The 25,990-nt window shown below is 47.6% G+C and overlaps 1 protein-coding gene and 1 long non-coding RNA gene across 8 annotated transcripts in view; one reads left to right on the forward strand and one right to left on the reverse strand.

The window, feature by feature from the left end:
* The window catches only part of tox2 (TOX high mobility group box family member 2), a 274,812-nt gene extending 256,484 nt beyond the window's left edge, over positions 1–18,328 (reverse strand). For 3 of the 5 annotated variants that reach the window (XM_070896484.1, XM_070896489.1, XM_070896483.1), the window contains exon 1: positions 17,803–18,328. In XM_070896484.1, coding sequence (XP_070752585.1) covers positions 17,803–17,910 — 108 coding nt within the window. In that variant the 5' untranslated portion in view covers positions 17,911–18,328. Of the gene's footprint in view, positions 1–15,889; positions 15,935–16,923; positions 17,100–17,802 lie in introns of those variants that run through there. The other 2 variants (XM_070896486.1, XM_070896485.1) reach the window with 2 other exon arrangements.
* The window catches only part of LOC139277677 (uncharacterized), an 88,418-nt gene continuing 79,444 nt past the window's right edge, over positions 17,017–25,990 (forward strand). For 2 of the 3 annotated variants that reach the window (XR_011596126.1, XR_011596128.1), the window contains exons 1-2: positions 17,017–17,123; positions 25,480–25,596. This is a non-coding gene — a long non-coding RNA (uncharacterized lncRNA). Of the gene's footprint in view, positions 17,124–17,393; positions 17,772–25,479; positions 25,597–25,990 lie in introns of those variants that run through there. The other variant, XR_011596127.1, reaches the window with a different exon arrangement.

A 25,990-nucleotide genomic window follows, 5' to 3' on the forward strand; every position in this document is an offset into this window, starting at 1 on the left:
GACCAACCACACAAGCCAAGCCAGCCTAAGCCAGAGAAGCAAATACACCGAAAGAAACAATCATATCATTGGCTTTCCTTATTACTCCTAAAGAAAACTGAAAGCTTCGACAAATATTACAAGCATTCCTGCTTTGTGTGGTGGGACTTCAGTGTACAGATATCGAGGACACTGCTGGTAGAAATTATACACAGGCACAGTGGCATACTCACAGACACACACACACACACACAGACACACACACTCACACAGACACTCACACTCACACAGGCACTCACACTCACACAGGCACTCACACACACTCACACAGACACACACACACACACAGACACACACACACACACACACTCACACAGACACACACACACACACAGACACACACACTCACACAGACACACACACTCACACAGGCACTCACATACACACACACAGACACACTCACACACACAGACACACACACTCACACAGGCACTCACATACACACACACAGACACACTCACACACACAGACACACACACTCACACAGGCACTCACATACACACACACAGACACACTCACACACACAGACACACACATGGGGAGCGGGCGGGTAAGTGGAGCTGAGTCCACGGCCAGATCAGCCATGATCTTATTGAATGGCGGAGCAGGCTCAAGGGGCTAGATGGCCTACTCCTGTTCCTAATTCTTATGTTCTTATGTTCTTATTGCACACTCACACACATACTCACATACACACACTCACACACACAGACAGACACACACACATACACACACACATACACACTCACACACACTCACACAAACACACACACACTCACACACACACACTACAAACAGACATACACACACACACACATTCACACACTTACACACACACACACACCACACACACACACACCACACACAGACACACTCACACACTTACACACACACACACACACAGACACACACAGCGACACACTACAAACAGGCACACACACTCACACACACACTCACATACACACTCACACACACAGACACACTACAGACACACTCGCACACACTCACTCACACACACAGACACTCACACACACACTCACACACACAGACACACACATGGGGAGCGGGCGGGTAAGTGGAGCTGAGTCCACGGCCAGATCAGCCATGATCTTATTGAATGGCGGAGCAGGCTCAAGGGGCTAGATGGCCTACTCCTGTTCCTAATTCTTATGTTCTTATGTTCTTATTGCACACTCACACACATACTCACATACACACACTCACACACACAGACAGACACACACACATACACACACACATACACACTCACACACACTCACACAAACACACACATACTCACACACACACACTACAAACAGACATACACACACACACACATTCACACACTTACACACACACACACCACACACACACACACCACACACAGACACACTCACACACTTACACACACACACACACACAGACACACACAGCGACACACTACAAACAGGCACACACACTCACACACACACTCACATACACACTCACACACACAGACACACTACAGACACACTCGCACACACTCACTCACACACACAGACACTCACACACACACTCACACACACACACACTTACACACACACACAGACGGAGTGCAACAGCATAGAGTGGCATTTGTGAGTTTTGTAAGTGGGTGAGTTTTAAGGGTTATTCTCTTTAAACCATTTGGAGGCTGGAGTAAATTGTTAGTGGCAAATGCCAGTAGCTTCTAAGTAAGTAGCAGTTTAATTTAAAGGGGAAAAGTTAAATAGTTGGGAATCTTTCAGGTTTAGGCAGAGAAAAACAAGGTAACTCTCCAGTAGGAGGCAATTAGCAGCTAGTTAAAACCAGTTCTGTAAACGACTGACCAGTAGTGAGTCATCTGACCTAGATACAGTTTAAAAAGAGGCAGCTCGTGCAGAGCACGGAGTGCAGCAGCATAGAGTGGCATTCGTGAGTTTGGTAAGTGGGTGAGTTCGGGCAAGCGGGGGTGACAGGTGCTGTTTTGACTTGTTTTTTCTACCAGTGCTGACACTAGAGCGGCTGATAAGGAGTGCGAGAGTAGGAGACGGAGGCCCAGAGACCAGCCCAACCAGCTGCAGACAAAGATAGAGGGGTGCGAAATCAAGAGGTGACATCATAGCCAAGCTGGTAAGTGGTTGGCTGTTCGACTGGTAAGTACAACTCTCTTTGAGACTGACTTTTAGGTTGGTTTAATTGGCAGCGAACTACTAAGTAGCTGTTTGGTGTTTAAGAAAATTTTAGGAAGTAAATTAATTTAAGGGTTAAGTCATGGCAGGAGAGCTCGGATCCATGTCATGCTCCTCCTGTGCTATGTGGGAAGTCAGGGACGCTTCCAGTGTCCCTGACTACTATGTGTGCGGGAAGTGTGTCCAGCTGCAGCTCCTGACAGACCGCATGACGGCACTGGAGCTGCGGATGGACTCACTCTGGAGCATGAGTGATGCTGAGAATGTTGTGGATAGCACATTTAGTGAGTTGGTCACACCGCAGGTAAGGGTTAGGACAGATAGTGAATAGGTGACCAAGAGACAAGGCAAGAGCAGGAAGGTAGTGCAGGAGACCCCTGCGGTCATCTCCCTCCAAAACAGATATACCGTTTTGGTTACTGTTGGGGGAGATGACTTACCAGGGGAAGGCACCAGCAGCCAGGTTCATGGCACCATGGGTGGCTCTGCTGCACAGATGGGTGGGAAAAAGAGTGGGAGAGCTATAGTGATAGGGGACTCTATTGTAAGGGGAATAAATAGGAGTTTCTGCAGCCGCAACCGAGACTCCAGGATGGTATGTTGCCTCCCTGGTGCAAGGGTCAAGGATGTCTCGGAGCGGCTGCAGAGTATTCTGGAGAGGGAGGGTGAACATCCAGTTGTCGTGGTGCATGTAGGTACCAACGATATAGGTAAGAAGCGGGAAGAGGTCCTACAAGCTGAATTTAGGGAGCTAGGAGTTAAATTAAAAAGTAGGACCTCAAAGGTAGTAATCTCTGGATTGCTACCAGTGCCACGTGCTAATCAGAGTAGAGGGAGCAGGATAGTTAGAATAAATACGTGGCTTGAGCAGTGGTGCAAGAGGGAGGGTTTCAAATTCCTGGGACATTGGAACCAGTTCTGGGGGAAGAGGGACCTGTACAAAGGGGACGATCTGCACTTGGGCAGGACTGGAACTGATGTCCTAGGGGTAACATTTGCTAATGCAGTTCGGGAGTGTTTAAACTAATATGGCAGGGGGATGGGAACCTATGCAGCGTGACAGGGTGAAGTAATATGGAGTCAGAAACAGATGGTAGAAAGGTAAAAAGCAATAGTGGAAGGCCGAGTAAACAAAGGCAAGAAACAAAAAGGGCCACACTACATCATAATTCTAAAAGGATAAAGGGTGTTAAAAAAACAAGCCTGAAGGCTTTGTGTCTTAATGCAAGGAGTATCCGTAATAAGCTGGATGAATTAACTGTGCAAATAGATGTTAACAGATATGATGTGATTGGGATTACAGAGACGTGGCTCCAGGATGATCAGGGCTGGGAACTCAACATTCATGGGTATTCAACATTCAGGAAGGATAGAATAAAAGGAAAAGGAGGTGGGGTAGCATTGCTGGTTAAAGAGGAGATTAATGCAATAGTTAGGAAGGACATTAGCTTGGATGATGTGGAATCTATATGGGTAGAGCTACAGAACACCAAAGGTCAAAAAACGTTAGTGGGAGTTGTGTACAGACCTCCAAACAGTAGTAGTGATGTTGGGGAGGGCATCAAACAGGAAATTAGGGGTGCATGCAATAAAGGTGCAGCAGTTATCATGGGTGATTTTAATATGCACATAGATTGGGCTAGCCAAACTGGAAGCAATATGGTGGAGGAGGATTTCCTGGAGTGCATTAGGGATGGTTTTCTAGACCAATATGTCGAGGAACCAACTAGGGGGGAGGCCATCTTAGACTGGGTGTTGTGTAATGAGAGAGGATTAATTAGCAATCTCATTGTGCGAGGCCCCTTGGGGAAGAGTGACCATAATATGGTGGAATTCTACATTAGGATGGAGAATGAAACAGTTAATTCAGAGACCATGGTCCAGAACTTAAAGAAGGGTAACTTTGAAGGTATGAGACGTGAATTGGCTAGGATAGATTGGCAAATGATACTTAAGGGGTTGACTGTGGATGGGCAATGGCAGACATTTAGGGCCCAAGTTTCCACATGATTTGCGCCTGATTTTTAGGAGCAACTGGTGGAGAACGGACTATCTTAGAAATCGCAATTCTCCACATTTTTTTTTCTGCAGTTCTAGTCAGGTAGAACAGTTCTACTTTGGAACAGAATTTTTTCTTCAAAAGGGGGCGTGTTCAGCCACTGACGCCTGATTTGAAAGTTTCCACAGTGAAAACGTACTCCAAACTAAAGTAGAATGGAGCAAGTGAAGATTTTTGTAGAACTGAAAAAACCTGTTCTACACATAAAAAAATCAGGCGCAGGTTACAAATTAGGCGTCCAGGTGTGGGGGGGGGGGGGGGGGGGGAAGGAAAGTCATTAAATTCTACAATAAATCCTTATTTATACTTATACAAATATTATACAAATAAATCCAACCTGAATAAACATTTATAAGCAAAGAAAAGATTAAATAAACCATCTTCCTACCTGTGTGAAAGTGCTTCAGGCAGGCCTTTCGGGACCGAAGGCTGAACGGCCCATCCCCAGCAACAGATTTACAGGTTGGGTCGGGTCGGGGAGGTTCGGTTCGGGTCGGGGGGGGGGGGGAGGGAGGGAGGGAGAGAGAGAGGGGGGGGAGAGGGAGGGAGAGAGAGTGGGGGCGGGGAGAGAGGGAGGGAGAGGGGGGGTAGAGGAGGGAGAGAGAGGGGAGGGAGGGAGGGAGAGGGGGGAGGGAGAGAGAGGGGGAGGGGAGAGAGGGGGGGAGGGAGGGAGAGAGAGAGGGAGGGAGGGAGAGAGAGGGGGAGAAGGAGAGAGAGGAGGGGAGGGAAAGGGAGAGGGGGGAGGGAGGGAGAGAGAGAGGGAGGGAGGGAGGGAGAGAGAGGGAGAGGGAGAGAGAGGGGGGAGGGAGAGAGAGAGGGAGGGAGGGAGGGAGAGAGGAGGAGAGAGAGAGGGAGGGAGGGAGAGAGAGGGAGAGAGAGGGGGAGAGGGAGAGAGAGGGGGGAGGGAGAGAGAGAGAGGGAGGGAGGGAGGTCAGTTCGGATTCAGTCCGGGAGCGGGAGTCGGGTCGGGTCCAGTGGGGGGTCAGGTCGGGTCCAGTGGCGGGGGGGGGGGGTCGGGTCCAGTGGGGGGAGGTCGGGTCGGGGGGCGGGGAGCGGGTGTCGGGTCTGGTCCGGAGGCAGAGGGGGGCTGGGAGCGGGTGTCGGGTCTGGTCCGGAGGCAGAGGGGGGCTGGGAGCGAGTGTCGGGTCTGGTCGGGGTGGGGGGGGGGGAGCAGGAGCTGGCCGTGGGAGGATCCTTATTCACGCAGCCCCAGTGAGGCCATTCGGCCAGGGCTAGGGGCTGCGTGCTTCGGGCCCCTCCCACACAGTTTCAGGCGCCTGGAGCTACACTGTAGCGCGCATGTGCAGAGTTCCAGGTACTGTTTTCAGTGCAGGGACCTGGCTCCGCTCCCTACAGCTCCTGCTGGGCCAGAGGACCTGCAGGAAAGTGTAGAATCTGGAGGTTTTTTTTAGGCGCACTTTGTGGCGCGAAAAATGGGCGTCCAGGTCGGGACTGCGCCGTTCTAGGCCCTTAGAGACTGCATGGATGAACTACAACAATTGTACATCCCTGTCTGGCGTAAAAATAAAAAAGGGAAGGTGGCTCAACCGTGGCTATCAAGGGAAATCAGGGATAGTATTAAAGCCAAGGAAGTGGCATACAAATTGGCCAGAAATAGCAGCGAACCTGGGGACTGGGAGAAATTTAGAACTCAGCAGAGGAGGACAAAGGGTTTGATTAGGGCAGGGAACATAGAGTACGAGAAGAAGCTTGCAGGGAACATTAAGACGGATTGCAAAAGTTTCTACAGATATATAAAGAGAAAAAGGTTAGTAAAGACAAACGTAGGTCCCCTGCAGTCAGAATCAGGGGAAGTCATAACGGGGAACAAAGAAATGGCAGACCAATTGAACAAGTACTTTGGTTCGGTATTCACCAAGGAGCACACAAACAACCTTCCGGATATAAAAGAGGTCAGAGGGTCTAGTAAGAAGGAGGAACTGAGGGAAATCCTTATTAGTCGGGAAATTGTATTGGGGAAATTGATGGGATTGAAGGCGGATAAATCCCCAGGGCCTGATGGACTGCATCCCAGAGTACTTAAGGAGGTGGCCTTGGAAATAGCGGATGCATTGACAGTCATTTTCCAACATTCCATAGACTCTGGATCAGTTCCTATCAAGTGGAGGGAAGCCAATGTAACCCCATTTTTAAAAAAAGGAGGGAGAGAGAAAACAGGGAATTATAGACCGGTCAGCCTGATATCGGTAGTGGGTAAAATGATGGAATCAATTCTTAAGGATGTCATAGCAGCGCATTTGGAAAGAGGTGACATGATAGGTCCAAATCAGCATGGATTTGTGAAAGGGAAATCATGCTTGACAAATCTTCTGGAATTTTTTGAGGATGTTTCCAGTAGAGTGGACAAGGGAGAACCAGTTGATGTGGTGTATTTGGACTTTCAGAAGGCTTTCGACAAGGTCCCACACAAGAGATTAATGTGCAAAGTTAAAGCACATGGGATTGGGGGTAGTGTGCTGACGTGGATTGAGAACTGGTTGGCAGACAGGAAGCAAAGAGTAGGAGTAAATGGGTACTTTTCAGAATGGCAGGCAGGGACTAATGGGGTATCGCAAGGTTCTGTGCTGGGGCCCCAGCTGTTTACACTGTACATTAATGATTTAGACAAGGAGATTAAATGGAGTATCTCCAAATTTGCAGATAACACTAAGTTGGGTGGCAGTGTGAGCTACGAGGAGGATGCTATGAGGCTGCAGAGTGACTTGGATAGGTTAGGTGAGTGGGCAAATGCATGGCAGATGAAGTATAATGTCGATAAATGTGAGGTTATCCACTTTGGTGTTAAAAACAGAGAGACAGACTATGGTGACAGATTAGGAAAAGGGGAGGTGCAACGAGACCTGGGTGTCATGGTACATCAGTCATTGAAGGTTGGCATGCAGGTACAGCAGGCGGTTAAGAAAGCAAATGGCATGTTGGCCTTCATAGCGAGGGGGTTTGAGTACAGGGGCAGGGAGGTGTTACTACAGTTGTACAGGGCCTTGGTGAGGCCACACCTGGAGTATTGTGTACAGTTTTGGTCTCCTAACGTGAGGAAGGATATTCTTGCTATTGAGGGAGTGCAGCGAAGGTTCACCAGACTGATTCCCGGGATGGCAGGACTGACATATCAAGAAAGACTGGATCAACTGGGCTTGTATTCACTGGAGTTCAGAAGAATGAGAGGGGATCTCATAGAAACGTTTAAAATTCTGATGGGTTTAGACAGGTTAGATGCAGGAAGAATGTTCTCAATGTTGGGGAAGTCCAGAACCAGGGGTCACAGTCTAAGGATAAGGGATAAGCCATTTAGGACCGAGATGAGGAGAAACTTCTTCACCTAGAGAGTGGTGAACCTGTGGAATTCTCTACCACAGAAAGTTGTTGAGGCCAATTCACTAAATATATTCAAAACGGAGTTAGATGAAGTCCTTACTACTAGGGGGATCAAGGGGTATGGCGAGAAAGCAGGAATGGGGTACTGAAGTTGCATGTTCAGCCATGAACTCATTGAATGGCGGTGCAGGCTCGAAGGGCTGAATGGCCTACTCCTGCACCTATTTTCTATGACACACTCACAGACATACACACACACTCACATACACACACACATTCACAGACACACACACATTCACAGACACACACTCACATACACACACACACACACACACACATATTCACAGACACACATTGACAGACACACACACTCACACACTCAGTTGGAGTGCTGTGTGTGGTATTAGGCCCCTGCTACAGGAAGGATACTGAGGCTTTGGAGATTCACTAGAATGTTGCCTGGGTTGTGCAAATTCAAATACGAAGAAAGATTTGCAAAATTGGGGCTTTTTTTCGGCAGAACAGCACAGATTGTGAGCGGTGTTTAAAATTATGAAAGGATGGGACAGGTTAGATAGGAGCAGACTGTTCCCAGTGGACCGAGGGGCCAGAGAGGATTAAATACGAGAGATTTAGAACAGAGGGTGGAGAAAGCTCACACACAGAGTTGTGAGGCTGTGGGATTCACTCCCAGTGTTAGCGGCTGAGGCAGGAACTGTCACCATTCAGGATTAGATTGGAGAGGGGGATGAAGGGAGAGGGGTTAAAGGGATGCGGGAACAGAGCAGATAAGTGTGATTGGATGTATTTGCTCCAGTGGAGGGTAAACACCAGGACGGACTGGATGGGCCGAATGGCCTGTTTCTATCTTCTACGTAGGATCTCGAGGCTCCACTCAGATCCTAAATTCCTCTGATTTTCCATTTTGATTCCACTTGCTGTGCTGAATGCAGGTTCCCGTGCTGGCAGATCTGCCCAGTTTCTCCAGTGGCTCCGGTAATGTCTGCACGTGAAGTTGCTTAGAAATAAAACAATGTCACTTTGCCAAGGCCCTTGTCTCTGCTGTTGAGGGGAAGCTTCGTACAGCCTATCCACCATCAGAACTGCGCTGGCACAGCTGATCCAAGTGCCAAGGGTAGCAGACAGTTATCTCCAGCAATGTCTCGATTACAAAATTCCCATCCTTGTTTTCAAAACCCTCTATGGCCTCGCCCCTCCCTATCTCTGTAACCTCCAGTCCCACAACCCCGCAAGATGTCTGCGCTCCTCTAATTCTGGCCTCTTGCATATCCCTGATTATAATTGCTCCACCATTGGTGGCCGTGCTTTCAGCTGCCTGGGCCCCAAGCTCTGGAACTCCCTCCCTAAACCTCTCCATCTCTCTACCTCTCTCTTCTCCTTTAAGACGCTCCTTAAAACCTACAACTTTGACCAATCTTAGTATCACCTATCCTAATATCTTGTTATGTGGCTCAGTGTCAAATTCTGTCTGATAATGCTCCTGGGACGCCCTTTGGGACGTGTTGCTACGTTAAAGTCATTTATCTCTGCTGTTTGTGGGATCTTATTGTGGGCAAATTGGCTGCCATGTTTTTCTCGAGACACGGACATCACTGGCAAGGCCGGCATTTATTGCCCATCCCTAATTGCCCCTTGAGAAGGTGGTGGTGAGCCGCCGCCTTGAACCGCTGCAGTCCGTGTGGTGAAGGTGCTCCCACAGTGCTGTTAGGGAGGGAGTTCCAGGATTGTGACCCAGCGACGATGAAGGAACGGCCGATATATTTCCCAGTCGGGACGGTGTGTGACTGGGAGGGGAACGTGGAGGTGGTGGTGTTCCCATGCGCCTGCTGCCCTTGTCTTACAAAACAACAGTGATTGCACTTTAAAAGTAATCCATTGGATGTGAAGCATTCTGGGTCATCCTGAGGATGGGAAAGGTACTACATAAATGCAAGGTTGTTCTTTCTTTCAACAGACAGCTGTGTAAAATGAGTGGGATATTAATGAAATTATTGCTGATTGCGGAGTGCCATTCAATACTCCAGAGCAATGAGGTGCTGGGATTAGTGCTCAGTCAGAACTGGCTATTCTCTCCCGGTAAGCAGAGTTCATGGGCTGTAGGATGATGGAGGCGCTGAAGGTATCTGGGATGTGCGTTGCAGTCAGCACTGTACAAATGGTGCTGCAGTGTAAACGCAGTGCATTCTACAGTCGCAGCAGATCTGGAGAAGTGTTCCTTCTGCTTGAAGTGAGTCCGTAATATCAACACAACACCACAAGCAGATTGCTGATACATAAGTCCCGTGAGAAATATTTCAACCCATCACATTGTAAAACATCTATCATATATTTTATCTAGAAGTCTAGAAATCAAGCTACGATTGTGTGTTTTCAAATGTTGTACTGCTAAATCTTCCTGTTCTTTAGTTAACAACAGAGTGCACTTCAAAAGGAGTTCATTGTATGAAATGTTTTGAGATGTTCTGTCTTGACAAGATATTGCATAATACAAGTATTATTAACATTCAGAATGTTCCTTTTCTTGTGCCTAATTTCTGTTATGCCATCCACACGGACTGCAGCGGTTCAAGAAGGCGGCTCACCACCACTTTCTCAAGGGGCAATGAGGGATGGGCAATAAATGCCAGCCTTGCCAGCAATGCCCACATCCTGAGAATGAATAAAAACATTCTGGTCCCTCCATGACCTCGCCTCTCCCTATCTCTGTCTCCTCCTCCATCCCTGCAACCATCCGCAATCTCTGCACTCCTCCAATTCTCACCTCGTGAATCCGGCTTTCTTCCCCCCCATTGGCACCGTGCTTTCAGCTGTTCAGATCCTGCTCTCTGCATGTCCTGCCCTATGTCCCTCCACCACACTCTACTCCTTATACCTCTTCTATGACATGCTCACTGTCCATTTTTTCTCTGCTTGGCACATTTCTCATGGAATACAGAGGGGAGGAAGTGATGCTCCAGCTGTACAGAGCTCGCTCAGACCCCCCCCCCAGGACACTGTGTCCAGTCCCAGTCCTGCCCCCCCCCCGGGACACTGCGTCCAGTTCTGGGCACCCCCTCCCCTCAGGGAGGGTATATCGGCCTCGGAGGGGGAGCAGTGCAGATTCCCCAGACTGATCCCAGGGCTGAAAGGGTTAAATCCCGAGGGCAGGTTGCACAGACTGGGCTTGTGTTCCTCGAGTGTAGGAGATTGAGAGGTGACCTTGTCGAGGTGTTTAAAATGGAGAAGGAGTTCGATAAGGTAGAGAGAAAGTATGGGGCCCAAGTTGATGGCCTTACCGCCCACTGCTGCCGACATTCCTCGAGTCGAATCGCCCAGTGCCAGGAGCGGGCGGGAGGGGAGAGCTGTTGGGAAGGGCCCGCCACCGTCAGCAGACACCTGATCCGCGTAAGTACACTCCCGCCCGCCGAGATGCCATATTCAGGCGGGTGGGAGTCGGCAGTACAGCGCTGAGTGCAGGCAGCTCTGTCCTCAACGGTAGGTGTGGAAGATGCTGTAAAAAAGGTTAGTGGTTTATTTAAATTATTTCTTTACAGGCACTTACCTGGATGGGGTTCCCTCAAGGTTGTCAAATTTTTTTTAATGCTTTTTATTTTTAGTTCTTCGCCCCTCCGTGGGCCCGACTCCATCCCCGGCGGCACTTGGGCGGCAAGTGCCTTTGCCGCCGAGAATGAACGCTCCCACCGGCTGCCGCCCGGTTTGGTGGTGTACGTAGCAGATTTGCCGCTCGCCAACCTTCGAGGGACCTGGATGATGAAAACCCTGCCCAAAGAGCCATCAGGAACCTCGGCGGCCATCGGAGGTACTTTGGGCGGCACTTGGGCCGGCGGAGGCCTGCATCAAATTCAGGCCCTAAATCCTCTGGTGGGCAATCACGAACAATAACTTGCGTTTATATAGTGCCTTTAACGTAGTAAAATGGCCCAAGAACGAAGGGCCATAATCTTAAAATTAGAGCTAGACAATTCACGAGTGAAATCTAGAAACTCTTCCTCACATATAGGGCAGTGGGAATCTGGAACTCTCTCCCCCAAAAAGCTGTGGATCTGGGGGTCAATTGGAGCTTTCAAGACTGCGATTGATAGACTTTCGTTGAGTAAGGATATCGAGGGACATGGAGCAAAGGCGGGTAAATGGGGTTGAGGTACATAAGAACATGAGAATTAGGAGCAGGAGGAGGCCATTCGGCCCCTCGAGCCTGCACTGCTATTCAATAAGATCATGGCTCAGGCCACATCCCCAGCATCGAAGCACTGACCACACTCGACCAGCTCCGTTGGATGGGGCCACATTGTCCTCATGCCCAACACGAGACTCCTAAAGCAAGCGCTCTACTCGGAACTCCTACACGGCAAATGAGCCCCAGGTGGGCAGAGGAAACGTTTCAAGGACACCCTCAAAGCCTCCTTGATAAAGTGCAACATCCCCACTGACACCTGAGAGTCCCTGGCCCAAGACCGTTCAAAGTGGAGGAAGAACATCCGGGAGGGTGCTGAGCACCTCGAGTCTCGTCACCGAGAGCATGCAGAAAACAAGCGCAGGCAGCGGAAGGAGCGTGCGGCAAACCAGACTCCCCACCCTTTCCTCCCACCTGTGACAGAGACTGTAATTCCCGTATTGGACTGTTCAGCCACCTGAGAACTCACTTTTAGAGTGGAAGCAAGTCTTCCTCGATTCTGAGGTACTGCCTATGATGATGATGATGACGATGGCTGATCTTTGACCTCAACTCCACTTTCCTGCACTATCCCCATATCCTGTGATTCCCTGAATATCCAAAAATCTATCGATCTCAGCCTTGAACATTCTCAGCGACTGAGCCTCCAAGCCCTCTGGGGGAGAGAATTCCAAAGATTCACCACCTTCTGAGTGAAGAAATTCCTCCTCATCTCAGTCCTAAATGGCCGACCCCTTATCCTGAGACAGTGACCCCTGGTTCTGGTACAGATCTGCCATGACCTAAGTGAATGGTGGAAAGGGCTGCTGTTGTTCTGATGGAGAGGCGGTAGATATTTATGGAAGGAGGAGCTACACGGATTCCCTGATCACCGTTTAGAGGTCTTTTTGAACTGGGCAGGAACTGTTTCAGATAGAAATGGGTGCAAGCCTTGCCTTGTCCAGAAATGTCCCAAAGCCCTTCACACAATGAGTAACTCTTTCTCGAATATAGTGACTGCAATGTGCATAAACAATGCTGCAAAACAGCAATGAGATGAATGATCCTTAAACCCAATCTTGGTGATACTGGTTGTGGGTGGAATGTTGGCCCGGGCACATTGTAAAGTGAAATGGTTATTCATTTCTTTTGAGAAACGAGACCAGCTATTGAAATACAGAGTGAAATATAAATAGACAGACAGGTGCATCAACGGCATTGACTGAGCATGACAGTCACTGCAGTATCATTAAGCTCACAAAAGTAAGCCATAAATGGGGTGGGGGAGGGGAGGATGCTGCTCCACTGAAAAACAATTAAACTGTCCTGTGAATATTTTCTCTTTGATTTTGCAAATGTATCTTCCCAGTGCTGGGTTATTAATTTCTAATTTCATTTCCTTGCATCAGTGAGATCAGTTATAGATGACTTTGTTAAATCAGTGTAACTCATCAACCCTTCAGAATCGCACTCTCCTCATCCTGAGCACTGAGTTGCACAAAGTCCGTGACTAACACATCCGATATTTTCTTCCTTTGCTCTGTTTGCTGAAGGCATACCTTGTGAGGCTCAGACCAGGGCCACTGTTTACCCAGTCTCTGAGCCTCTCTGCTCATTGTTACACAGGCCCTCCTTTAAAGCCAGCTGCTCAGGAGAATCTCCTCAATTCTGTCTGGCTTGTGAAAGCAGCACATTGGCTGTTCACCATCGAAAATCACATTTGTTTTCAAGCTATAAACATGCGCTGACATCACCTCCTTAAATAACAATGCCTTTCTAAGAAAATAATGCATGGAAGCACTCATGCATAGACACGCACGCAGTCACACTCATGCACGCAGACACATAAACACACACAAACGTACGTACGCATATACACACTACACACATACATACGCACATGCACGTACACACAAAGACCTATTCACACGCACACACACAATACACTCACGCATGCACACGCACACACACATACACTCACGCATGCACACACATACACACAAGCATGCACACACACACACGTACACACATATACAGGCATGCACACACACACACACACAAGCACGCACGCACACACATGCATGCACACAAACTCGCACCTGCACACACACTCACAAATACACACACAAGCAGGCACACACACATATAGACAACACACGCTGCTGTTGTGGTATCCGTTCTGTTTAAAGTATGCGGCATATTCCACAGCAGCGACGACACAAAAACACATGCATCGTTTATTAAAAGGCATGAACGTGACTTCAATCTTCTGCCTTCAGACCTTCCCCAAAAATCAAGCCAAGAGCAGACAGAAAACTGGCACTCTGCAGCAACTGGGGTCATAGAGATAGTGCAGGGGTTCCCAACCCTCTCGGATAGACCTGGACCCCCCCAGGAATTACAGATTAATCTCCTGCACACTGCCGCCAGCAACTCCCGGCAGAAAAATCAATGGGCCATTTAAAAAAATTGCTTCTTTTCATTTTCTTTGAACACTTTAATTTATTAGTTATTAAAATATTGGAAATGGAAAACAAGGCCTTTTAACCGACACTCAAGAGTCATCCAATCGCGTGGCGAAGAGTCTGTTCGCTTCCCGATTGGCAGGGAAGATGGTTTTGTTTCACTTGAAGCACTGGAGCTGCCCAAACAGTTGCAATAGTTAATGTAATCCAATGTTCCATAATAAGAAAATAATGAGTTTGTATTGCTCAAGCAACACTGTCGTGCCCTCAGCTGTTCCCCTGTGCCCACCTCTTGCATTAATACAATAAAACATCTTGCACATTTAAAATTGAACCAACCAATATTCGGCATAGGAAGTGGTGATCCTGTGTGAGCGACAGAGTGTGCACTGTAACATTCGCAATGCACTGCCATTGCAGCAGCACGTCTTTGCCAGGGAGCAACTTCTGTTGGCCAACATCTAACAATTTAAATAAAAACACAACACAACGAAAGACTACAAGGCCCCATTTGCCTTTGAATTTCCAGAAATGTCCCTGAATTTCCCCTAGTTGTGCGGTAGCTTGGGCTGGCTGCGCTTTTTGCGATGAGTAGCCCGTGCAGTACAAGTATTTATTGACAATGCCGAGCCCCTGATTTGGGCCGGCTCGAGAAACGCATGACACGTGTAGGAATATACTTCACACATGCACTCAGAAAGATTATTTCAGCTACTGTTATTGGCACAACAATATCTGCTGCATTCACTTTACACATTTACGTCCTGCAAGCTCCACTCTGTGTGAAAACTACAGCTTCTGCAAGTCGTCTGCGTTTCCTTGTGTATACAAATATCTGTACACAGACATCCCTACACAGACATCCACATGTATCTTTGCATGCAAATATGCATCCATGTGCTTCCCATGTGCTTCCCTGCATGCACATGTATCCACATGTATCCACATGCACTCCTGCAATTATGCATGCCCTGTGTGGCCATACATGCATGTGCTCACACATCCATACATGTACACATAAACAGGTGTGAGGACAAACACTTCCTTCGCAATGGTTGGTATTTGGAGCGTGTCCCTGTACAAACATTCCTATATTGTCCAGGGCCATCTCCCAAAGGCAGATTTGAAATTGTGGCTGATTCCAATCCGTGCTCCGCTGATCAAAGGCTCCACCTGCAGAGGCTTTTGTTTTCTCATTGTTCGCAATGAGTGGGAGAAACAATAAATACTTTGAAACTGTGTTTAGCATCTTAGTTACAATTGGCTATTTAAACTTCACAATTATAGTTGCTGTGGCTTGTCAATGACAGGAGCTTGGTTTGGAGAATGAGACCACAGTTTGAACCTTGCCATCAAACTGCTGCCTCCAGTTGCAGCCTACGGTACGTCCATTATCACAGTGCAGTTATTATACCCAGCATCAACAGACACGGAAGGAAAAGAATATCAGGATGATGTAGCCATGTTGACTGCCCCCATCAGCCTTTCCATTTGATTTTCACTGTTACACTTGGCGTCGCACTTGGTGTGACATCATGAAAGTGTGTGTGCGCGGCACAATCTTAACCATTTCAGCCGTCCCCCTACACAGACCACGCCAGGCCCCCGCCCCCAAGCCACTCAGTACCTTGCTCCAATATCTTGCACCATGGAAATGAGACATGCGACTGACTGGCACCAACAGCCCTCAATGCCAATAACACTGCCAGCTGTACAGCTGTGCACAGGTTGCAGCAATGACAACAGTAAATGCGAGGACTGACTTGGCTGGGTTTACCACACATACAGACACACTCTGCATACCATACTGTGCATATCGCACACACTGCAAATCACACGCACTCTGCACAGCACACACACGGTGCATATCACACACTACATACCACACTGTGCATATCACACACATACACTCATATTATGCACATGCGAGGTGTACACAGCAGCATCTGTGGTACTGTTAGCACCAGGACAGCCGCCACAGGACTTGCAGTATTTAAACTCTGCCCCAGACTCGGGCGCCTATATTTTCACACAGGTAGCTCGGTACACCCAAGCTCCTTTTGCCTTTCCTCCTGCATCTCTTGCCCTCCCCAGAAAGTTTATGTTGTTGTTGCTTTAAAGTCAAGAATAAAAACAACCATCTCCTGCCCAACAGTGTCAAATTACTTTGGTACCGAGCCACATGCAAAACATTTGGCAGGATTGTGCTGATTAATATTGCAAATCTCTTTATATCGCAATTTATTTTAAGTCCTGTTTGAACCCCGTGCGCTTGGTACCGAGAACAAAGCTGATCACACGCTCGCTCTGTCTCCATCCATGACATTCTGCGAGAAACAGATGCTGAAGACAATTATTATTATTTTAAAAACCTCCTAATTTGTATGATCGGTCATTCTGGTACATAAAACAGATCTGGTTACAAACAAGCTTTCGGCCTCTCCCGCTGCCTGCAATACCATTGCATGGTATATTTTACCGGGACAGTATTTTGTCAAACTGACCCTATCATTGTCCACACAGCAGCCGGGCACTGAAAGGGGAGAACTCCCTGCACATAGGCAAATATCAGAACGGAAACGGTGAGAGTCAGACAAACCCCACTCTCTAATTCACAACACAAATCCCACACAACACAACTGCTGCCACTCTGTTACTTACTACAAACGCTGTGGAGATGAGTTGCTGATAGGATTTTCCCCAGTGAATAAAAGAGGCCGCTTTCTAAGTTGCACTGAAGGTAGTGAGTGTAGTGAAAGCCTCACAGAGTCCAGCTCATCCCTGCTGTGTGATTAACACAGTGAGGCAGGAGGAGGGCCCGAGTTAACAGCCTGGAGACACCACTGCCCGCATCAAAGCAGGTTTGTAAACAGAAATGCCCCCACACAGACTCACACACTCACTTACACACACACAGAATCACACACTCACTTACACACACACTCCACACACTCACTTACACACACACAGACTCACACACTCACTTACACACACACTCACTCACACACACACTCGTACACACTCCACACACTTACACTCACACTTCACACATACACTTACACACTCACACCCCACACACCCACTCACACTCCACACACCCACACTCCACTCACACACACACTCACATTCTCACACACACACACTTACACACACACACACTCAAACACAAACACTCACACACTTACACACACACACTCACACTCCACACACACACACACACTCAAACACAAATACACACTCCACACACACACACTCCACATGTACACTCACACTCAAACTCTCACACACACACACTCAAACACAGACTCACTCACACATTGCACACACACACACTCACAAACTCACACAGCCACAAACACACATCACACACAAACACACACAGCACACACAATGTCTCTGTATAAAGCTACAAGCCAAGTTCTCCAAGCTAGTTAAGCTCCTGGTAAATGCACAGCTCCAGAGCAAAACCTGACACAAACACATTGACAGTATGAGAAGAGGAAGAAGAGGTAAGAAGTTGAAATGACAATGCCTTTTTACCTTATTGCAGTAATAATGTTCCAGGCATGAGGCAGAACCCAGGCAGGTCGGGTCAGCAGGTAAGGCACCCACAGTCGCTGGGGCTGTGGGATAAAATCTCACATCCATCTTTCAGTGGCTGCAAAGCCAAGCGCATGGAAGCAGATTTTTAATTATTATTCTCACTCTCCCTCGTTCGATGTCTCTCTCTGTCTCTATTGTTGGATGGAACAAAAAAAAAGAGAGAATGGGTAAGACTCAATTCATCCTTGTCTCATATCCGTTTGTGGTCTGCAATAGTTCAGCCTTCATGCAAGACACACACTTTCAACAGTCTTGCCATAACCAGCTCAGGAAAGTAGCAAACAAAAAGTCTCAGATAGCAGACAAGCTAAGCAAGCAAATTGTTGCAAGAAAATGATGTTTTTTTTTTCCTTCTGGGTTCCCGTGTCTGTTTTCTTTGTCTTTCTGTCTGTATCTCTCACACACTCCCTCTTTCTCTGTCTCAGTTTCTTTCTCTGCTGTCTGTTCTCAGCATGCCTGAGAGTGTTTACCCATGCGTTTAAGCTGAGGGTATCATTTGCTAGCTTTCCCCACATTGAAAGCCAAGCGACCTCTGCTGATAATAGAAGGGATATGGATGAGTGGGGGAGGGGAATATCTCGGGCTATACTGCACTTCAGATGAGGGAGTCTGATAAAATTGCAGCCCCTGACTGCACCAACACACATCAGGCACGGGAGAGAGTTTCAAATCCCCGACTGTTGATTCCAATAGAAGCCCCGGCATGTATCAGTAAATTCAAGTCCCTCAATTCGTTTTTTTTTAACTGGGTTTGGAAAACCCAATCAGGAAAAAATAATAGAAAGGCTGAGTGTTTCCTGGTTGAAAGCACTAGGACAATGTCAAAGCATGCCATTAAAGGTCCAGAATCTATATATATATAACAAGCAGGCAAAATGTGTAGCACACATCCTTACATCACGCAGCGCTCAAATTCTTTGAGAAGTTAATGTGTGTGAAATAAAGATTCTGTGCTTTTGGTGTTACTTGTAAAGCTTAAGAGAAAGACTGGCGGGGGGGGGGCAATATTTTCAAAGTTTTTAATTTAACAGGCAAGGACTTAACTTCGGGAAAAGCTCAGCTGTTGCAGGCAATCTGGAATATTTGCTGCCGTTTGCTGTCGGGAAGCAAAGAGAGATTGCCAACAGGAATACCGAACACGCCACACGAGAACATTGTGCAATCCTGTAGGAAGACGGATAACAAACGAGGGTATCACCAGGATTGTCAATGTACACAATGCCAGGAAAGGCCTGGATGAAATATTTAGACAGGATTTGTTATTTTTGTCCTGTGAGGGACACCATACTTGTGGTGTGTGTGGGGGAAGGGTAGTTTGAGGAGTGAAAGTCAATGAGTTGTTGATTGCAGACAGTTTTAGACTAAGGTATGAACAGTACAATGTGCCTGGATGTCTTGAATATTAAAATGACTGGGGGGTTGGTATAAGCCCACACTTATTTATGTTTTTAATAAATCATTTATCTTTATTTAGGTTATTCAGGTTAGATTTACGTATCATAAAATATACCAATATGTGACAGTACAATTGGTGCATGTTTTTAAAGTCCAATAAACCGAGGGGTGCGAGTGAGAGCACAGCCCACGTTTCACTCTTGCCTGTTCAATTTCAGCCTGAGCAGTCTGATCATTCTGTCAGCTGTCCAGAAATGTGTATAAAGTAAGGCTGCACATTAATCGCAGTTAATTTCTGTAATTCAAGCGTTGTTTTATTTGGGGATTAGTATTTCTAACACACGTTCCTCCACTGGGATTGATCCAACATGGGCTGCAGAACCAACTCTTCAGAATAATGAGCAAAAAGGCCATACATCCACAGAAAGCGCATGCGGGGAAATTGGAAAAGACTTGCATTTATATACCGCCTTTCGCGACCACCAGACGTCCCAAAGTGCTTTACAGCCAATGAAGTCTTTCTTGGAGTGTAGTCACTGTTATAATGTGGGAAACACGGCAGCCAATTTGCATACAGCAAGCTCCCACACACACAATGTGAGAATGATCAGAAGAATTGTTACTGTGGTGGTTGTGGGACAAATGTTGGCCTGCCCTTTGACTTGAGCCATCAGATCTTTTACATCCACCCGAGAGAGCAGACGTGATCTCAGTTCAATGTTCCATCAGAGGGTCAGCACCGAATCTGTAGATCTCTCTCAGTACTGTCCCTCCAACAGTGCAGCACTCCCTCAGTACTGCCTCTCCAACAGTGCGGCGCTCCCTCAGTACTGCCTCTCCGACAGTGCGGCGCTCCCTCAGTACTGCACCTCTGACAGTGCGGCACTCCCTCAGTACTGCATCTCTGACAGCGCAGCATTCCCTCAGTACTGCCCCTCCGACAGTGCAGTGCTCCCTCAGTACTTTCCCTCCGACAGTGCGGCGCTCCCTCAGTACTGCATCTCTGACAGCGCAGCACTCCCTCAGTACTGCCCCTCCGACAGTGCAGTGCTCCCTCAGTACTGCCCCTCCGACAGTGCAGCATTCCCTCAGTACTGCCCCTCCGACAGTGCGGCGCTCCCTCAGTACTGCCCCTCTGACAGTGCAGCACTCCCTCAGTACTGCCCCTCTGACAGCGCAGCGCTCCCTCAGTACTGCCCCTCTGACAGTGCAGTGCTCCCTCAGTACTGTCCCTCCGTCAGTGCAGCACTCCCTCTGTACTGCCCCTCTGACAGTGCGGCGTTCCCTCAGGACTGCCCCTCTGACAGTGCGGTGCTCCGTCAGCACCTCCCCTCCGACATTGAGGCGCTCCCTCAGCACTGCCCCTCCGACACTGCAGCACTCCCTCAGTACTGCCCCTCCGACAGTGTGGCGCTCCCTCAGTAATGCACCTCTGACAGCACAGCACTCCCTCAGTACTGCACCTCCAACAGTGCAGCCCTCCCTCAGTACTGCCCCTCTGACAGTGCAGTGCTCCATCAGTACTGTCCCTCCGACAGTGCGGCACTCCCTCAGTACTGCCCCTCCGACAGTGCAGCACTCCCTCAGTACTGCCCCTCCGACAGTGCAGCACTCCCTCAGTACTGCCCCTCCAACAGTGCGGCGCTCCCTCAGTACTCCCCCTCCGACAGTGCAGCGCTCCCTCAGTACTGACCCTCTGACAGTGCAGCACTCCTTCAGTACTGCCCCTCCGACAGTGCAGCACTCCCTCAGTACTGCCCCTCCGACAGTGCAGCACTCCCTCAGTACTGCCCCCCCGACAGTGCAGCACCCTCAGTACTGCACATAAGCCAGACTATGATCTCAACTTCTGCAGTGGGACTTCAACTAAAACCTTGTGATTGAGATGTGAGAGTGTTACTACTGGGACAAGCTAGTCTGCGAAAGCCCAAGGCTAAGGAGGTGCTTCTCACTGCTGCGAGGAAGAGGAAGGTGCCATTACGTGAAAGCCATGGTGCTGTTCTGCAAGAAGAGCACCACAGCTTGGTCCGAGCTGGCCAGGACAATCAATGTCAATTCAATGACTGGGCCCAAAGGTCTTGCTTTTGAAGAGAAGTCCTTTATTTTTCAATTGCTTCTTTGTCACATGATGCCGAGGCAATGATTACTGATTAAGCTTTTCGATGAATTTCGTCAATAGTGAAGCTCGTTTCAGACCTGAAGTCTTTTATCCATTGCTCTGTCCTGTCCACTGCTTGATTTCAGACAGTGGGTGTCCAGCTGTTGTCCCTGTGGAGTAGTTTTTAAAATATACTTCCTGCTCCTTGAAGTTATGATTAGCAACCAATGTATTTCATTGGGTTAAAATAACAGATATTGATCAGATGGGTGAATGGGATAAACAGTGTCTGATGGAATTCAATGTCAGTGCGTGTGAGGTGATGCATTTTGGTAAAGAAAAATCGCAGCAGTAATGATACTGTGAATGGGAGTGGGCTCGGTGCTGGGGAAGCCGAGGGATGTGGGGGACAGGCTCACAGGACGTTAGAGGCAGCTCCTCAGGTTAATAACATTGGTAAAAAGATCACAAAATTCTAGGTGTCATCTCAAGCGCCATAGATTTTTGGTCTCATTATCTGAGGAAGGATATACTTGCCTTAGTGCAAAGAAAGTTTACTAGATTGATCCCTGGCATGAGAGGGTTGTCCTATGAGGAGAAATTGGACCTATACTCTATGGGGCTTAGAAGAATGAAAGGTGATCTCATTGAAACATATACGATTCTGAGGGGGATTGACAGGGTAGATGCAGAGAGGCTGTTTCTCCCTGAATGGGGAGTCTAGAACCAGGGGTCACAGTCACAGGATAAGGGGTCGGCCGTTTAGGACTGAGATGAGGAGGAATTTCTTCACTCAGAGGGTGGTGAATCTTTGGAATTCTCTGCCCCAGAGGGCTGTGGAGGCTCAGTCGTTGCGTATACAAAAGGCTGAGATCGATAGATTTTTGGATATTAAGGGAATCAAGGGATATGGGGATCGGACGGGAAAGTGGAGTTGAGGTCGATGATCAGCTATGATCTTATTGAATGGTGGAGCAGGCTCGAGGGGCCGAATGGCTGACTCCTGCTCCTAATTCTTATGTTTTTAAAAATGAAGGGGTAATGATGAGCTTGTAAAAAACCTTAATCAGGGCTCAGTGAGAGGACTGCAGTATTTGGCCCCACACTATAGGAAGGATAATGAGGATTTAGTGAGGGTAAAACACGGTCTCACTCGGACTCTGCCTGATCTGAAGAAATAAAGACCAAAAATTGGGGCTTTTTTCCCCAGAACAGCACAGATTATGGTGCAACATGATAGAAGTGTTTAAAATTCTGAAAAGGTGGGAAACGGTAGATAGAAGCAGATTGTTCCCAGTAGTTTAGGGTCTAGAACAAGGGGCCAGAGATGCAAGAGTATATGTGAGAGATTTAGAACTGAGGGCAGGAGAAACTTCACACACACAGTTGTCAAAGTGGGTGGTTGAGGCAGAAACGGTGCCAACATTCCAGATGAGACTGGATAGGTGAATGAATGAGAAGAGGATGGTGGGTAAATGTGATGAGAATTATCTACTTGGGTGGAGAATAAACGTGGACACAGATCAGATGGGCTGAATGGCCTGCTTGTTGAAACTTCTATACATTTGTAATGTATGCACCTGTGAGCATGCTCACAGGTTTGTGGAGCTGTTGAGTTGGGAGTGGTTTAGCCAGTCACGTGATATTCACAAGACTCAATAAAACCCCGCCAGTTGAGTCTCGGTCATCCACGATGAGGCAGGTGGTTGTGAGCCTGGTGGATGAACAGGTAATGTGTAGTGTGATTGTTAAACTTTTTGCTAATAAACCACCTAGTTCTTAATAGCAATGTGTTGCTATGAATTCTTAAGCAAAGAATCCATGAACCAAATACATTACAACATTAATTACTATTTTAATTTTAATTACTGAGTTATCGTATGGTATAAGAAGAAGATTTGATGAGTGCCACACGATCTATATCCCTTGTAACATTCACAGATTTATCACTGCACACGGACTGCAGCAGTTCAAGACAACGGCTCACCACTACCTTCTCAAGGGCAACTAGGGATGGGCAATAAATACCGGCCTTGCCAGCGATGCCCACATCCTGTGAATAAATAAATAAATAAATATTTTGTATATAAATTGTACAAATTGCATCCCACAACTCCTTACACATCAGTCGGTCAAAGGCGCGGGCCGCCTTATAAGGGTAGATTTTCTGCTCGCAATCATGGGCGGCCCTGGACTGTGGTGGGCATGGGAGAATGAGGCATTTCCCCTGAACCTAGGGATGTCTCCAGCTTCACACTGGCCCACCCTCCATGCCCAACATCACCTGAGGGGTGTACAATGAGGGTGCTCTCCTCCTGCTCAGGAGGGTCACAGCTCAAGTCCACACATCCACCTGAGAGAGCAGAGTCAAGAAAGACGACACCTCCGACAGTGCAGCACTCCCTCAGCACTGCCCTGGGAGTGTCAGCCTAGATTCTGTGTTCAAATCTCTGGAGTGGGACTTGACCTCACGACCTTCTGATGCAGAGGCGAGAGTGCTACCCACTGAGAGCGGAGGCCCAATTTGGGGTGTGCCTTGAGCCTCCCGGTTGGGGTGCGCACTGTCTGCATATTTTGTCTGAGTTTTGCGCCCAAAAACAGGTTGTAGCCAATCTCTACCCCCTCATTGCATCAGATTGGCTATGAGTTAAACCAAGGCCTGGCTCTCTGATTGGAAGAAGTGTTCACTGTAATCTAACCTTTCATGCAAATTGGCCACTAAAGTCATCAGCCTGTTCTTGCAAGAGCAGAAATTCTTGTTTGTTGGTTTCTAGTCAATCTGCTGCTGGATGTGTTAAACGTTTTAATTCCACTCTGTAACTCTCAACCATAGAAATTTATACAGCTGTTTTGCCCCCAAATTCTGCTGGCCGGGCACTGATCATCTGCTCCCACCCTGTGGATACACCCCTGCCCCTTACCAAATTGTAGGGCCAGGGACATTTGTATACAGTTGGCAGGTATCCAGACCATGATGGGTTAATACAAAGTTCTCATCTCAATAGTTTGTGAAAGCAAAGTTCATAATTAATGGGAGTGAATTCCTGGAGAATCAGTCATTTCAAAAACCTGGGTACGTCACAGAGAGGAAAGAAAGAAAAATAAAAACTCCAACTTCTACAGCGCCTCTCACAACTTCCGGACGTCCCAAAGCGCTTTACAGCCATTGAAGTATTTTTGTACTGTAGTTTCTGTTGTAATGCAGAAAACGCGGCAGCCAATTTGCTCACAGCAAGCTCCCACAATCAGCAATCAGCAATATGACTAGATAATCTATTTTTTTTTAGTAATGTTGATTGAGGGATAAATATGGCCAGCTCCCTTGTTCTTCTTCAAATAGTGCCATGGGATCTTTTACATCCACCTGAGAGAGCAGAGTCAAGAAAGACGATACCTCCGACAATGCAGCACTCCCTCAGCACTGCCCTGGGAGTGTCAGCCGAGATTTTGTGCTCAAGTCTCTGGAGTGAGGCTTGACCTCACGACCTTCTGATGCAGAGGTGAGAATGTTACCCACTGAGCCACAACTGACAGGAAGGGTCTGTTGTCGATTTACTGGGGCGATTAATGACTTTCCTCTCAGCTTACCTGTTCAGAAGGGTATATTGATATAGTGCAAACTCCTCCCATCCCTGAATAATCACATAATCAACATTAACTTATTTGCGTCTTGATACCATTGATCACTGTCACTACTTTGACTAGTTCTGGAGTTGGGATCTGTCCTTTGCTCCTCAGAGCTGTACGGGTATTGTCGCCCTGTATTACAATGACATTGGGATGCAGTACCAGCTGATACTTTGTGTGAGTGACTATGTGCAATGAATCTGAAAAAAGGATCTGAATTCTGACTGCACAACTACAGAAAGAATGAATTCTTTTACTGAATTTGTACTGAATGAGGGCTTATTCTACATTCTTGTAAAACAGAAATCACTACTGCAACGTTTAAAATACACGTTTTGACAATGAAGCAAAAAACCCATCACACCTGAATACAAAAGTAAAATAATTTTTTCAAAAAACTGATTAAAGGTTCACCGTTGCTCTGAGATTGTGTTGGAATCTGGATCAGAAACAAAATGAGGGGACTGCAAATTCACTTTGATCTTATTCTACAGAAAACACGGCTTCATGGAATCACATTCCCAGCATGGAGCCTTGCCGACCAGGAATGAATGTCGGGAATTTGGGATGCAAATTCTCCACCCATTGAAATGAAAGAATGGGAAAGTGTGGTGAGTATGTCCAGCTTCCCAATAAGTGGGAACATGACTTTGCAAAGTAACTCGTACAATGTCACTATTAAAGTTCTATTCCGGTGTTAAAAAGGAAAAGGTATTAGTGGTTGGTTTTCCACAACAGATTGGATATATTGGAGCGATTCCTGGCTTGACAAGTTGATGTCTGGTTGATTAGTTTTTGCAAAGTGCTGCAGTACAGCGAGACCTGGGGTACTTGTGCATGAAACACAAAAGGATAGTATGCAGGTACAGCAAGTGATCAGGAAGGCCAATGGTATCTTGGCCTTTATTGCAAAGGAGATGGAGTGTAAAAGCAGGGAAGCCTTGCTACAGTTATACAGGGTATTGGTGAGGCCACACCTGGAGTACTGCGTGCAGTTTTGGTTTC

The sequence above is a fragment of the Pristiophorus japonicus genome, chromosome 12, assembly GCF_044704955.1.
Source record: "Pristiophorus japonicus isolate sPriJap1 chromosome 12, sPriJap1.hap1, whole genome shotgun sequence".
NCBI classification, from domain to species: Eukaryota; Metazoa; Chordata; class Chondrichthyes; family Pristiophoridae; genus Pristiophorus; species Pristiophorus japonicus.